The 15141-nt window shown below is 42.2% G+C and overlaps 1 protein-coding gene across 1 annotated transcript in view; it reads right to left on the bottom strand.

Annotated features, from left to right (window-relative positions):
- Window positions 1-15141, bottom strand: part of LOC138588487 (adhesion G protein-coupled receptor A3) — a 207760-nt gene that overhangs the window by 13795 nt on the left and 178824 nt on the right. Inside the window, exons 16-17 of the mRNA XM_069658635.1 lie at window positions 11500-11623; window positions 1170-1315 (exon numbers count right to left, since the gene is read on the bottom strand). Of these exons, the coding sequence (XP_069514736.1) occupies window positions 1170-1315; window positions 11500-11623 (270 nt within the window). The remainder of the gene's footprint in view (window positions 1-1169; window positions 1316-11499; window positions 11624-15141) is intronic.

Raw genomic sequence — 15141 nt, 5'->3', positions numbered from 1 at the left:
GCGATGGTAGAGTCAATACATTCAAAGGTAGACGTACAGCAGGCTACACGCCGTCCTGACAATATAACACACATGTGGAACGAGTCAAAAAGGGGGTTTAATTTTTGGTAACGCAAAAGTAATCTAACGTGTTACTTTTCTCTGGAGGTAACGCAGCAACGTAACAAGTTACTTTTAAAAGTAACGTTACCCAGCATTGTTAACAGGTGATTTGTGTTGCAAAAAGTCACAGTTAAGTGTTCAGGCACCAAAACAGCAGGTTTAGGTTAATTCAAAGAAAATTCTTGTGTTTACATGTTAGTAACATTACCAATGTACCTTACATGACTTAACTAATCTAAGTATGTCATGTAACTAAAGTATATTATATATCTTAAGAAGAACTCAACCTCTAATTAAATAATCTTTCAAATGGATATTGTATCAGAGTCTCATGGATAAATATCCTGTTTGTCTGATCTGTCTATCCCCACTGACTGCCAACCCAAGCAGACGTTTGGGCTCTTCCTGCTACATCCCCTGACTTAACCGCACATCAAAACAATAAGCAATATGATAGTGTCTAGAGATGATCTCAGGTGGAAACCTAGTGTCGAATTTTGAAGCGTAAGGCCACTAACCAATCTGCTGTATTTGATGAGTGAAGTGAGTACCGGCTGGACTGGACCTCCGTGTATAATGCAGTTTAAACCAGCTTCCCCACCTTTAGCAGCTATAACAATAAAATGCTGCCTTCACATTGATGCGTCAACAATCTCATGATGTGATAAATGAAATAATAAAATAAGTCACACAGGCTCTTTTCTCTGAATCTTTGTGTGAAGTGTTTTCACTCAGTTGTTTTGTTACTTTGATTCAAGTAAAGGTTCCACATGCTTTTTTGACCTGTCGATATGAAATAAATAGTGGTGCAGAAGCCTGTGATTGTGTTTCCAGTTAAATCTCCCAGTTTCAGTCAGGTCATGTACCGACAAAGAAATGAAATAAGGAGGAAAATGATTGTGCAGTGAACCGGTCCTTGGCCTGCAAAGATACACACACAGCAAGCAGTAGAGTTCAAAAACACGGGTCACGCACACAAAGGCACTACAACACATGAACACATACACAGCCGAGCGTACACTGGAGGCAGTCCGGGTGGGGGAGGGTGCGATGACATTTCTGCCTACCTCAACAGGGGCTGTTTAGGGGGCGGAGGCGGGTCACCATCTTGGCTCTGCGGAGGCTTCTTGGTCACCTGCTTGTAAATGTTCCTGGCCGTCACCCCGAGCCACAGCATGGTCGACAGAGACGAGTAGTGCAGCACGACCCCGACCTGACGCGAGAGGAGAGAGGGTACATCGAGTTATTTCTTTGACTTCTCTGAACTTTTGCTTCTATACAGTGTACAGCGTGTCTCTCTGCAAAATGTCAGCCATGATTACATTCCTGTAATTCAAAGAAAAGATGTTCAGGAAGAGCTGCCACTCCTCACTCAAAAACATCATCAATGTCACTCCAAGGGTGTCTCCACAGACGTTTCCCTTTAAAGACTGCTTTGTCTTATCCTTGACTGAAAGACAATAATGGAAGAATAAGACGGCAGGTTCAAAAAGTGCTATTGAATCATCAAGGTTGTTTTGGGATAAGAGCATTATGACGAGGTGAGACTGAGCAGCTCCTTATCAGTTAAGTTAGAGGACACGAGGTGTGCACTGTGAATAACAAATCTGAATATAAATTACAGTCACGTTGACAACTATCAGAGCGTGATTGTTTTCCAAAACACACTGTATACATATCTGCGCTCGGCCTCATTTCAGTATTCATGAATAATGTTCGATTGGGGGAACCGAGCTAACTTTGTTTAAAGGCTTTTTCCGGCTCATAGAAAGACTGGAGAAAAGGGAAGAGAGAAGAGAAGAAGTATGGAGGGAGACATTTAAAATGCACAGAGCCTCTTCTCCATCTAGCCGGTCTCTACAGGACCAGCTGACAATCTGAGATACCCAATCAAATGGCTTCTGTCCAGCCTGAGAGGCCCAGGGACTGAAGCTAGCGTACCACAGTCCAGATGCTAATTGGAGGTGTCCTTGAGCTGGTTATAGAGAGCAGAGAGCGGGCGCTAAGTCAATCATGCTGTGGAGACGGCACACTTCAGGGCTTCATTAGTGCCAAGAACTGACAGGAAGGAAGAGTCTTTGTAATATGGAAATAAGGGAAGAGGGCTTCTTAAAGGAGGGGAGCCTACATGTAAAAAGCTGACATAGCCTGTTGGTTTTATAAGTGTAGCCAATGTGTACGTTCCCTTACCCTGCAATATTTCTAATGGCCAGCAGGGGGCGACTCCACTGGTTGCAAAAAGAAGTGCGATTGTATAGAGAAATTTAACATTTTCCTAATGAGTTTATGGTCTCAATCTCTAGTTTCAAGTCTTCTTCAACACAGCATGATGCTACTACTAATAATAATACATTTGATTGATAAGAATGATTTATTAGAATGATGTTCATTCAGTCAATTATGGTCCCATTTAGAGTCACAGAGACCATAAAACAGGGGAGGATTTTGGACATGCTTACCTTATGATTGACAAAAAGCTACCATGGTGACTTGTAAAGCTGTAAAGTGGTGTAACTACCCATATCTACTTATCCATCAATCCATTCCATCCATTTCCCAAACGTTTATCCAGGTCACAGTGGCAGCAGGCCAAGCAGGTAAGCCGGATGTGCCTCTCTTCTGAGCAATGTTTTCAAGCTACTCCTGGGGGACCCCAACGTCGGGATTCCCAGGCTAGATGGAATATATAATCCTGGTGTCTCCTCCCAGTTGGTCATACCCAGGAAACCTCCAAAGAGATGCACCAAAAAAGCATCCTTATCAGATCCCCAAATACCCTCAGCTGGCTCCTTTTGATGTGAAGGAGCAACAGCTCTCCTTTAAGCTCCCTCCGGATGTCTGAGCTCCTCCTATCTCCCAGGCTGAGCCCAGCAGCCCTGCAGAGGAAACTCATTATGACCGATTTTTTCTGGTATCTTATTTTATTGATCACTACCCAAAGATCAGTCAGGGGTTGGAACCTCGATTTAAAGGTACAATGGTGCTGACGCTGCACCAATACATCTATCACCATAATGATTCATTTTACCATCACAAGTGAACAAGAACCTGAGACACTTTAACTCCTTTGTTTTCTGCAGTAACCCACCCCCAACCTGGAGAGAGGACTCCAGTGTCCAGAGAACCATGGCCCCAGACCTGTAGACGCTGATTCTCATCAAGATCACTTCACACTCAGCTGTAAACTGCCCCATCATCTGCATCACTTCTGGCTCCTCAAAACCAAGATGGCGAGGGCCAAAATACCAAACATCAGGCTTCATAACGTTAGTCCACAAACCAGCGAATGCAAGGTGGCTACACCCACTTCTTATATACAGTCTATGGTTTCCACTTTCCTGATCAAACAAACAACCCGCATCGAAAACAGGAAGCTAAATCGTCAGCATAAAGAGAACGATCCATGTTTTCCATCTGGCTGTACAACTTCACTACAACATGCCATGATGAGCATATCCACTTATCTGATCTTATGAGCCGCCAAATACTGATCCCACTGACAAAACCATAATCATTCATCAGGATAAAAAATGGGAATCGAACAAGAAGAGCACCCTGCCATTTCAGGACAATGACCTACGGTGGCAGTCAGACAACAGGTCCACCAGAAACACTAACCTAAAATGCTCTAACATCTATTGTTGTTGTTAAATTAATGTTTAATGTTCATGCTAAAACATCCATGCTAAAATGTTTGTAATAAATGTTACAAACTAGCTGCAAACTAGCAACTAGCTGTATGAGGACAGAGTGGGGCTGGACACGCTAAATACTGAGTATTGCAAATCTTGTTAAAACACAGGACAATGTGAATGTTATACTTAGTTGTGTGAATGTTTATTTATCAGTGTTTCTTTTTGTTTTGAGATATAATGCTTATGAGTTACAAGTTGTTTCCTTTTGATGGAAAAGTGCTGGCGAGCTAACTGAAGTGTTGAGCCAGGAGCTGCTCGTCAAGGAAACTGAAGAGATAAACAACAATCATCAGACTCCTACCAGTGCAGTAGGACTGGATGATTGGAAGTGAAAAGGGAGGATTAATTCAAGCACCATGGGGTCTAAATCAATAAGAATTGGATTGGAGTGACAATATGAAGCATTATGCTGTCACAGTAAATTACCCTTCATCTTTTGAGTATAACATTTCCTCACTTCATTTTAAACCTCTTAGAAATTTGTGTGAAATTTTGTCATAATTCACGTAGGGATTCTTGAGTTAAGGCCACAAACGTGTTTTGTGAGGTCATAGTGACCTTGACCTTTGACCTTTGATCACCAAAATCTAATCAGATCATTCTTGAGTCCAAGTGGATGTTTGTGCCAACTTTTATCATAATTAGCGTAGGAATTCTGGAGTTATAACCAGAAACGTGTTTTGTGATGTCACAGTGACCTTGACCTTTGACCACCAAAATCTAATCAGTTCATCCTCGACTCCAAGTGAACAGTTGTGCAAAATTTAAAGAAATTGCCTTCAGGTGTTCCTAAGATATCGCATTCACAAGAATAGAATGGACATGAGGTCACAGTGATCTTGACCTTTGACCTCTGACCACCAAAATCTACTCAGTTCATCCTTGAGTCCAAGTGCACAATTGTGCCAAATTTGAAGAAATTCCCTAAAGGTGTTTCTGAGACATTGTGTTCAGAAGAATGGGACAGACGGAGAGAAAGCACAAAACAGAACTACTAGTAAGTTAGTGCACTAGGTGAACAAGACTGTTCCAACGTGGACAAATAAACCTCACTGTCTGTCGTTGCTTTAATATGTTGCTATTTAAACTGTGATTATGCCACGGCTGTGTTAAACACTGGATTCTGATTGGTTAATTACGGCATTCCGAGGTCTGTTATTTCTCGATAGCAGACTGTTGCTATGAAGATCAGACCGTTAGGGATGCGGCTCTAATCACAGAATCTGGAGGACTACCTGTAATCGTATATGAATCCACCAAAAGAAGTCCAGTAAATTTTACGTCGGCCTGTTTACAGTGGGGAAAAGAACATACAAAACTGGCGGCTATGACAGAGGGATCTACAAAACTGAAGACGGCTCATTAATGTGAGTAAAAACAGCTTCACGTCGATGTTCCATTGATTTAACGACCCGCTCACTACACATTATCCCTTACGTATCTCACACCTGTAACTTGTTATGTAATTAAAATGACTTCTGTGTAGCTTTAGGTTAGCGTAGCATTTTCACTGTCAGATGGATTGTTTTAACAGATATACTAATATACAGAAGTCAAAAGTCCTTCTGAGCTTTCTTCTATGGGCATATTCATTATATTGGCAGCCTACTGTTTTTGATGCATAAGTAACCAGTCTACCGGAAGCTTTTTACATGTGGGGGAAAAATGAGCTCAGGAACACTCAAATTGGATCCAGTGGAAGCACAAAGCAAATCACTGCAGATACTGAAATGTCTGCAGCCAACGTTTGCCATCACCACTAATTTCACAGTGGCACACTAATGAGAAAAGCCTCTGTGAAGCATCTTTAAGCTGACAGTTGGATGTAACCTCAGATCTAGGTCACATTTAGCAAAGTTCTGTGCTAAATTAATAGGTTATTTAATGCTGGTCACACTCACTGAACAATCAGCGGAGATGTCTCATCCAGATTTGGGTGGTGTGAGGTAAAATGAGGTAAAGCGAGGGGAAACAAGGACACGCTGCATGTTGCTGCTGTTTATACAAGCAAAAAGTGGATGTAGAGTGACAGCTGAGGTGTTACTCAAATCAATGACAAAACGAGCCTCGGATAGAAAGATAGAAATAGAGATCAGAGATGACTTTGAGGACGTAAAGACATCGGATGCTGCATAGCGACAGTGCCACAGTAGTTGGGGGGGCGGCATAAGACTGAAGAGTGGCACACACACAGTTAGAGAGGAGGAGGATGAGTATAGGATGCAGGTGGGGATGGTAAAGAAGGAGGGTGAGGGGCGGAGGGCTGGGTGAGGAGTGTGAGCTTGAAGTGCTGCGAGAGCTGCCAGAGCTAGTTTCAAAGCTCCTTGAAGTTCCTTCTGTCGAAGGGAGAGCATGTACTTATGTGTCCCCCTGGGAGGAGGGAGGGGGGGTGAGTGTGTGTGTGTGTGTGTGTGTGTATAGGAGGGAGGTGTGATGATTGGGGCGAGTACAGAGAACTCAGCAAGCACTGTGTGTATGTACATATGAATGTGTGTGTGCATCTCCTTGAGCAGTGCTGTAATTATCTCAAATAGTGTGTGGTGGGGCCGGCCTCCATCCCAGAGGAGCAGCACACAATCTGGGCTCGGGCCCAAATCTGCAGAGAGCCGTCCTGTTAGCAGTGATTGGGTAAAGGAGGAGCAGCGAGAAACATTCAGAGGCCCCAGGATAAAATTAGATAAATGAATAAATGCTAAATAAGTTAAAGAGCGAGAGGAGAGCAAGTGAGCTGGCAGCACCTGCACGAGGTTACAGGACAGGAAGTGTTCTACCAGACACAGAGCCTTCAGGCACATTTAGAGGAACCACTTTTCTAACTTGTGTTGAAACAAAAAGATTTGTTTCTCAAATTTTATTTATAAATCTTTGTAATGCTTTATAGATCAAAGTAGTAAGCAATTTAAATAACTTTGGGGTGGCAAACTTGTGAGACCTCCCTCTGGAGCGTCCTTTTTATTGCATCTTTAATTTACCATCACTTAAATCTTTTACCTCCTGCAAAAGAGAATATCCAAACTGTCTCCAATGACTCACAACTGACTCAACTTTTTAGCAGCAGTTGATGGATTATTGCAATGGCGGAATAATTCACCAAAGACTTCCCTGTAACATTTATAAGTGCAGGTCTTTTATGGGTTATTATAAAGTGAAATCTTTAATAAAGACTTTCTGAATAACCAACAACTGTATTCACATCATAACACATCATTTGTTCTCAGTAATTTCTCGCTATTGGTTTACAATTGTCCCCATGAAAATGAACATTTTACTATTCTTGTTTGTTCAAAGCTGTTATAATTGATATTAAATTAAAATTATGGCTGCTGGATCATTCATTGTTTTCACAACAGAGAGCTCACAGCCACAGAACGTCTTCATGTTAATGTTAAATGCATGAAAACAGCTTAAAGCCTTCAGACCGCCGGCGGGAGCCGCGCATGTCAGGCGCCGAAAACCTAGAATAGGAGGCTGGCCTAAATTTGATTTGTAACACTGCTAGGCTCTCCTCCTTTTCTTTTATTGATGTCATTACAGAGCAAGAAGATACAAAGGCGATGGGGGGTGACTGTTATCGTACAGGGAGTGTATTTCTTCTATTATCTTGTTTAAATCGATCAATAACCATAATGGCTACATCGTAACTTTATCTTTTTATCTTGTCTTTTAGGCATATGAAGCGTTTGAAGATACTCACTAAATCTATACTAAATCAATGATCAGTGTAAACACTGTAATTCTATTGCAGATGAAGCCATCACATGCCTTTGGTCTCTTAAACTATAAAAGTTGTAATCCAAGTATGTTATCGAGTATTAATACACCATCACAAATGTATCAGATGAATATGTGTATTGAAAAAACATGCATGTTGTGTTTTCTTTACCAGCTATAGTGGTTACTTGTCTTAACACTGCTTTGGTATACTTTGACTTTGCAATGCTGGGCAGTATCAAGACTCTGGAGCCCTTTCTTAGGATTAGCAGAGTGAAGAATCAAATATGTATGATGAAGGTATTAATGTGATGTCGAAGGCAGGAAGCAGGTGAGTGAGGGAAGCTGCATCTTATGCCAAGACGCAGCTCTTTTTCTGTCACTTACAGCTGTGGAGGATGACTCGACGGCTTTGACACGAGAGGTGACTTCTTACAGACTTCCCTGTCACAGGGGCTTCTTCAAGGCAGCTCAGGCAAAGATGGCTGCCATGAAATATGACGCTCTGCATTTCAGCGTGCAGAGGTGGAGTCTTTATGGAATAAGGAGACACCCAAAGTGCTTCTGACAGCACAAGAGGCAGCAGAGTCCCACACGCGCTGCAGCTCACAATAAAGGAAACCAACAGGGTCCAATGATGGAAACAGGGAGTGAGTGAAGACGGGTTATTCTCGGAGTGAACAGAAGAAGACGAGTCCACATCAATCTCTTTTTGGCTGCATACAAAGTCCACGCTGAGGCGAGCTGACAGAACAGGATGCTCTCCTCCAGCTGATGTTTCATGCCCACGCTCTGAACAGGTCCAGCTATCAATCAACTGGAGAGGAAGTCCAGCAGGACCATATGGCTTTCCAACCATGTGAGGAAGTAAAAACACACTTTTTCTTTCTTACTTTGTCTGTTTCTGACACAGACTCTCATCTCAACTCAGATTCCAACTACCTCAGACATCTGGACCATCTCTCATCTGTCACTTCAGATGGTTAAGCTTTTTCCATCAACAAAATACTCCAGTTTAAAGGGACATTTTATATTTCTAAACCTAGATCCTATTTTATATGTATATGACTAGTTGGTCCAAACCCATTTTGAAGTGTTCCAGCTCTAATGATTGCAACACAATCCTTGTGGGCAAATGTGCCTGCAGAGTATGTCCACTATAAGTTCTTGTTCCTGCCGATGACAGGCTCAGGTTGTTATTCTAAGTGTGTGACAACATTACAGAAAGGATCCCTACAGAGATAGACCTTTTTGTTACAGAGGAAGATGATTTTTCTCACTAGAAACAGCTGTTACGTTGCTTTTCGTAAAGCAACCAAAGACCATTGACAAAAACAGTAATTTTACCTTGAAGAACCTTTGGTTTGTTGGTCTAGCACTGCCTCTATCAGTCAGATTGTTCATGTTATTGTGTGACTTTGGTGTTTTAAATGGTTACATCAGATCCAACACAATATTTGAGTGAAGCACAATAACACAAACAAACTAAGTGATCGAGGCCGTGATAGAGAAGCGACTCCTGCGTCCTGCAAGGTAAAATTACTGTTTTTGTCATTGGGGGCTGGTGGCTAAGGAGAGCGATGTAACAGCTGTTTCTAGTTGACAAAAACAACAAAAAAACTAAACATATTAATCTTGAAGATGTTCATTTAAATAAATGTCTGTTAAGTCACTGTCTATCACCGAATGAGGTAACACAATGGTGATTGAGCCTATGGCCCACTGAATAAAGCCTTTGCATTTGCAGTAAAGAGTGTTATCACAGTCTGGGTGTCTGTGGCGACTTTCATGGAAAAAAATCACAAGTGGCACCCAGTTAGTGACGCATTTTCAATCATTCAGCAGTGGTTGGTCTGCCAGAGAGGGTAGGCGGAGCTAAGCGGCTGCATTTTCGGTTTCTGTAATTGTTGCGAGTAAACAGTAATCTAATATGGCTGAACAAACAAAGAAAAGATCGATGACTACAGTTACAACTTCAAAAATAAGTGATAATCCAAAGAAAAAGAAACAAACTCGACGCTCAGATGAAGGCAAACCTGGCAGTCGCTGCTAGCCGGGGAAATCAAGAGTACATAACCATAACAAAGAGAGCCAAACGTAGATGTCTGGTTAAATTGCAAAGTGTCCTCCTGAAACTACCGTTTATCGCCATTAGGGGGCATCAGTTTAACAAAAGAATCTCTCTCTGCAGGGATCCTTTCTGTGATTTTAAGCTTGCCAGATTATACTAGGACACAGGAATTTCCCTTATCAGCAGACCTTGTGATTTTTCACAGTTCCTTTACCATATAATATCCTTTCTGTTGTTAAACATTATAAATTCATATGCTTTTAGTCTTCCTGCTTGTTATACCTCTATCCTTGCTGTACAACAACCTAAAAATAGTGAGGTGCCAGCAGGAAAGAGAGCATTTCTTTGACCCGCTTCCAAATCTGTCCTGACATCCCAAATGTCCATGTCGCCCTACAAGTCATTCATAACTGTGGGCTGCAGAAACACAGGCGCCTCCCATGTGACCACACACTGATTGCAAGGGGTCAGAAAGTCCAACAGCAGGGACACACTGCTGCATCACAAAATGGAGACTGGCCTGCCTACATCCATCACTGTAGGCAGGAGTAGGTCGTATTTAGTGTCTGTAAAATATTTTATGACCCACAGAGATTTTAGACAGCAATGTTCTCTTTGTCTATTTATATTTTGCAGACTTAAGGTCGGGCATTTTGAGCCAAACAGCTGAAAACATGCAGGGAGGACTCTGTTACAAGCTGCACCCATGTAAATATATAGTAACAAGCTGACGTAGCTATGAGGCTGCACATTACTAAGGCACAGCAGTGATTAGAGCTTAATGTTCACTTGAGGGGAGTATCCGATGCTTCTCTCCACCTCACTACACCCTTAAAAATATGATGATGTAACAAAAGGATCTAATGCTAACAATAACGGAGTCTCTCCTGTTTTAAGCACAAGTGATGGTGATGGTGAAGAGAGAGCTTTACTACGCAACCAACTTACAGAATGAGATCTAGCAAATCCTGCGGCTAGCATAGCTAACATGGGGGTCAGCCACAGAGGAAGACTTGACACGCTACGATAAAACATGGACGAGCTTGACCACTGAAACCTTTTTTGTTTGTTTGTTTAAAGCTTCAAAGTGTGCATGAGATTTTTCATTAACAATGTTAAATGTTTGTTATCAACAGTAATGTTCTGTTAAGTGCGAATGGAGCACCAGGGATATCTGTGTTTATTAAACAGACTTGTATGTGATTCTGGAGGAAGAATTGTTACCCACATGGCTGCAGATAGATTTTAACTGGAATGACACTAGACTGTTTCCATTTGGAGTTTTTACTGATATAAGAACCACAAGGTAATCAGAAGGGTTCTTTCTTGAACAACTAACTGCTGCAGATAGTGCTGAGACGGTTGTATCCTTGTGGGTTGGAGCCTCTACTGGACAAACTACATGATGACACATTCTCTAAATAACCCCCTACAACTTTATCTGCATTTTATGTTCCATAAAAAGTTTCCATAACGGTGCATATCTGAAAACCTAAATGCCTGTAACGACAAATCTGCGATAGGCCCATATCAGCTCAGTACGTTGGCCAAGCAATATATTGGTTGGGCTCCAACTTCAAAGTCAGGAAAGTGTCCACAAAAGGTTTTATATTCTGCCACATTCTACATTTTTCACAAAAACTAACCCTTGGCAACAAAAGTGGACCGAGACAGACTGACAGAGAGTGAGTGCATCCATAATGGGAGAGCCTGTATCATTGTGGCTTCCAGTGCCAACACTTAGCCAACAGAGTGAGCGGGCCATACATGCAGCTGAAGCATGAAAGATACATAAAGCTGGATTACTAAACATCCATATACTGCACTCAGGGCCCTCGTCTCCAACACCTGAGTACACATTCATAATCAATTTTGTGAAAAGCTTGGAGAGGGGGATGAATGAAAAGGGAATGCACTTACTGCTTGACAGATGATGGGGTATTTGATTCGATTGATGCCGCCGGCAAACACAGCAAAGGTCAGAGCCGTGTGGAAGCAGAAGTTGAGAAGCATATGCCATCCCTTCCGACTGATGCGGATTGCGCTGCCAAAAAAGACCAAAAATCAAAGAATTAGCAGGAACATACCAAAGCCCACAGTGGTTTATCACAAAGTCAAATCTCAAGGTACATTTCCCATCAGTCGCTTCATGTGTGATTTAGGCCAGTCTTTACAAGGTCTGCATGGACGGCCCTTCAGTTTTACCTTGCTTCTGCCATATAGATTAACAACCAGAGGAGAGCCCGGGGAATTAAAGCTCGGAGAGTTTGAGGGGGTGCAAACAAGCCATAACATACTCCACATGCTGCACTATGTGCTGAATAATAGAATATTTTAAAGTGCACTGAAGACATTTTACCCCTGGCTCACCTTTAAAAAGTAAGCTCATCATTCACATTAAATATTTTAAAGTTGAGTCAACATAATTCCATTAATCAAACTTTAGTGCAGGACAAGTTAGCAGAGCTCTTTTTCCAAACTGTGAAAGGTCATTTCCTCTTAAGTGTAGCACATTAAATAAGAGCACATTTTCACCTCACTATGCTTTGTTTATAAAGAGAAGCATGCTTTGATTTGGTTTTGTCTGAAGACACGAACATCAGCACAATATTGAGGTACCACGTGATCAATCATGCACACAACTAATGGTCACTTTAAAAACTGTATTGAAACAATGGCACGGTGTCGCATCATTAAAACTGCAGGAGGTTTGTTCTCATGGATTTGGGAGAACAATAATTTCATTTCAGTGGACGGGAGCAGGACGGAAAAGTGGGCTGAGGATGAAAGAGAATACCAGCAATGGAAGCGATACATGTTCTTCAAAGTTCAAATGTAAGTTTTTGCTGTCTTATGTGACAAAACTTTCAACGAGATGGAACAAGAGGGATCGGAACAACTGCATCACCACGGAGTCGCTGTTTTTTGTTCTGTCCGTAGCATCCAGAGAGGATTGTCAGTCTGCCCTTTAAGTATGTCGCCACAACAAACTCATGGACTCAAACAAACTACAGATTTTAGGTGGAAATTTAGCCTCCATTCCAAACTGAAAACAGCATTGGTCCAAACAGACGACCAATTTAGTTTCTATAAGGAAAACAATTTTATTTTACCTTTTAAATAAAATCATGTTTTCAATATCTTTAAGATTAAATGATTTAAATGAATATGATATATAATATTGCTGTGTTCGAAATGTCATACTATACAAGCTGTACGTACTGATGTGGCCAACATGTAGTATCCAGTATGGAAACAAAAGCAAAATGTGCAGTTTGACAAAAATGCCCGGATGTCGTAGTGATTCGGAGAAAATTTCCAGTATGCATCGGACCAGTCTACCTCGCCTACCGTATCCCACAATGCAAAGCGCTGGAACGTCACAGGGGCTGTTGAAATGACGGACAGCAGCAGCATTCCAGCAGAAGGGGGTGCTGTCGCTAAAGAAGCAGCGGTTATTGTTTACTTCCACCTGGCGTAGCATTCTGCAAAATTAATTTGAAAAGCTCCTCTGTACTACAGACTATCTCCGAACACAGTATATAGCAGGTAGTATGTAGTATGTAGTGTAAAGTATGTAGTATGTAGTATATAGTATGTTGTATGTAGTATGTAGTATAGTACGGCATTTTGAACACAGCCTCCACCTTTCATCCCCCCCGACTCTGCAGCTGTGAGTGACAGCTGGCCTCAGTCATGAGGGATACACTCGCTTTAAAGATAAGTGACGCCGTCTACTGACGTGAACGTGTATTTGTCTAGACCCCGAATATAACACAATCCCACTTTTTCAGATGTTTTTCAAAGGGGAAAAACGTCTTATATTCAGACCACTACGGTACTCTGGAAATCTGGACTTGAATGAACACGTAAATTACCGTATTTTGCATTCAATGATGACTTAGATATGATTGTATAGCAGAAAGAGCTGCACCTAACCATACTATTGTCTTCCTTCTTTCTGCACAGACACAGCTTCTGTGTGAGATACAAATGATTTCATGTTAAGACTTCCTTTCTAACTAAATGAACACAAACATTCAAACAAGATCTACGGCTCAGTGTCTGAGGGAGGCTGCTTTAACTTCATTATGATTGAACTTTCAGAGGACAGTGTTTACAGAAATTAAGCATTCGATCTTTAGTCACTAAGATAAAAGACAAAGTGTTTGTTTTGAGATACTGAGAAGGTCAAACTCACAGTGAGAGATACTGTGGAAAAGAAGGTTTCAATGATGGACCTGAAGGCACAGAGCTGCTTCTTAGAGAGCCCTCAGTGTGTTCCTCAGTGTACAACCTTACACACACACACACACACACACACACACACACACACACCCTCTTACATACACAGTACATGCAGTGGTATATGCACACAGTATGAATCACTCTGCTGGTTTGATGATGAATAAAAAGAGATTGTTTCCGGTTGGCTGGATCAATTGAAGTTTGCACAATGTAAAACTCTGCATTCATCTCCTCTCTGTGATATATGGGATGAGCCGGGGGAGGTGGGGGTCGCACAGCCGTGGGCCGGCCACTTAACCCACATTACTGCTCTCCATCCAGCTGTTAGAAACCTGGCTAAATAGGTCAGACAATACTAACGTATTTGTTGAATTAACTGACCATCGATTCTTATAATTACTGTCCTGTGTCAGCTTCCTGCTTTTCGTCCGAACACTCACTGTCACCATTTAGAATTATATAACCCTGTGCTGGAGATCTCCACTCCCCAAAATGGAGGAGCGGAGCCCCGGCTGCACGTGAGCCAACTGTAGATGAAGCGGTGGCTCAGCAGTGAGCTGTGAGGCGTGTCTGGGGCCGGGCTCCGCTGCTCTGTGTGAGGGGTGGTGGTGGGGGGAGTTAAAGCTGCGGCGGCCCCAGTGCTGAACTCCATCCAGCAAAGAGGCCATAAATCAGGCCAGCTCCTGGCCTCCCTGGAAGAGGGTTTTCATAGGCTCTGCTTTGGGCTTTCATTGGGTCAAGTACATTAACCTGGCAGCCCTCCACATCCCCCGCTCCCCAAGGGTAGGAGGGGGATAAAACTGTCCCCTCCCCTCATCTGCTCTCTCACCCTGCTCCCACTCCTGAGCCAATTGCAAGGGACAATAAAGCTATGGACAGTATAATATGACACATTATACAACGGCTAGTTTCATAGGTGGAGGACACGTTCCAAACACACGGCTGAGGCCCATAAAGCAGAGGCAGCAGTGCTGTTACAGCGGGAAATGAAAGTGCTTTGATGCTAATTATGATGGAATAAAAGGAGCTACATGGCAGCAGGACTGTTTGTATGAAATCAATATCAAAATGTGTAAATGTTCACACTCCCAACTCGTCGAATATGGCAGCTTACGGATGGTGCCTGGTATTGGCTGATATTTAAGCTTCGGTTTCAGTACAGAGGAGGAAGAAAAATGCATCCCAACATCTGTAATCTGAAGTTATAGGAAACATCTTTTTAACATCTAAGTGGATTTACTGACCTTCATGTACGATCAATAACAGATAAATGCCTCTTATTCCATCAGTATGTGCATGACATCATTGTGTTTG

Source organism: Semicossyphus pulcher, unplaced genomic scaffold (genome assembly GCF_022749685.1).
Source record: "Semicossyphus pulcher isolate SPU_LCO1_2020_fin unplaced genomic scaffold, fSemPul1.0.p SCAF_12, whole genome shotgun sequence".
Classification (NCBI taxonomy): Eukaryota; Metazoa; Chordata; class Actinopteri; order Labriformes; family Labridae; genus Semicossyphus; species Semicossyphus pulcher.
This window is presented reverse-complemented; position numbering and strand designations above follow the sequence as displayed.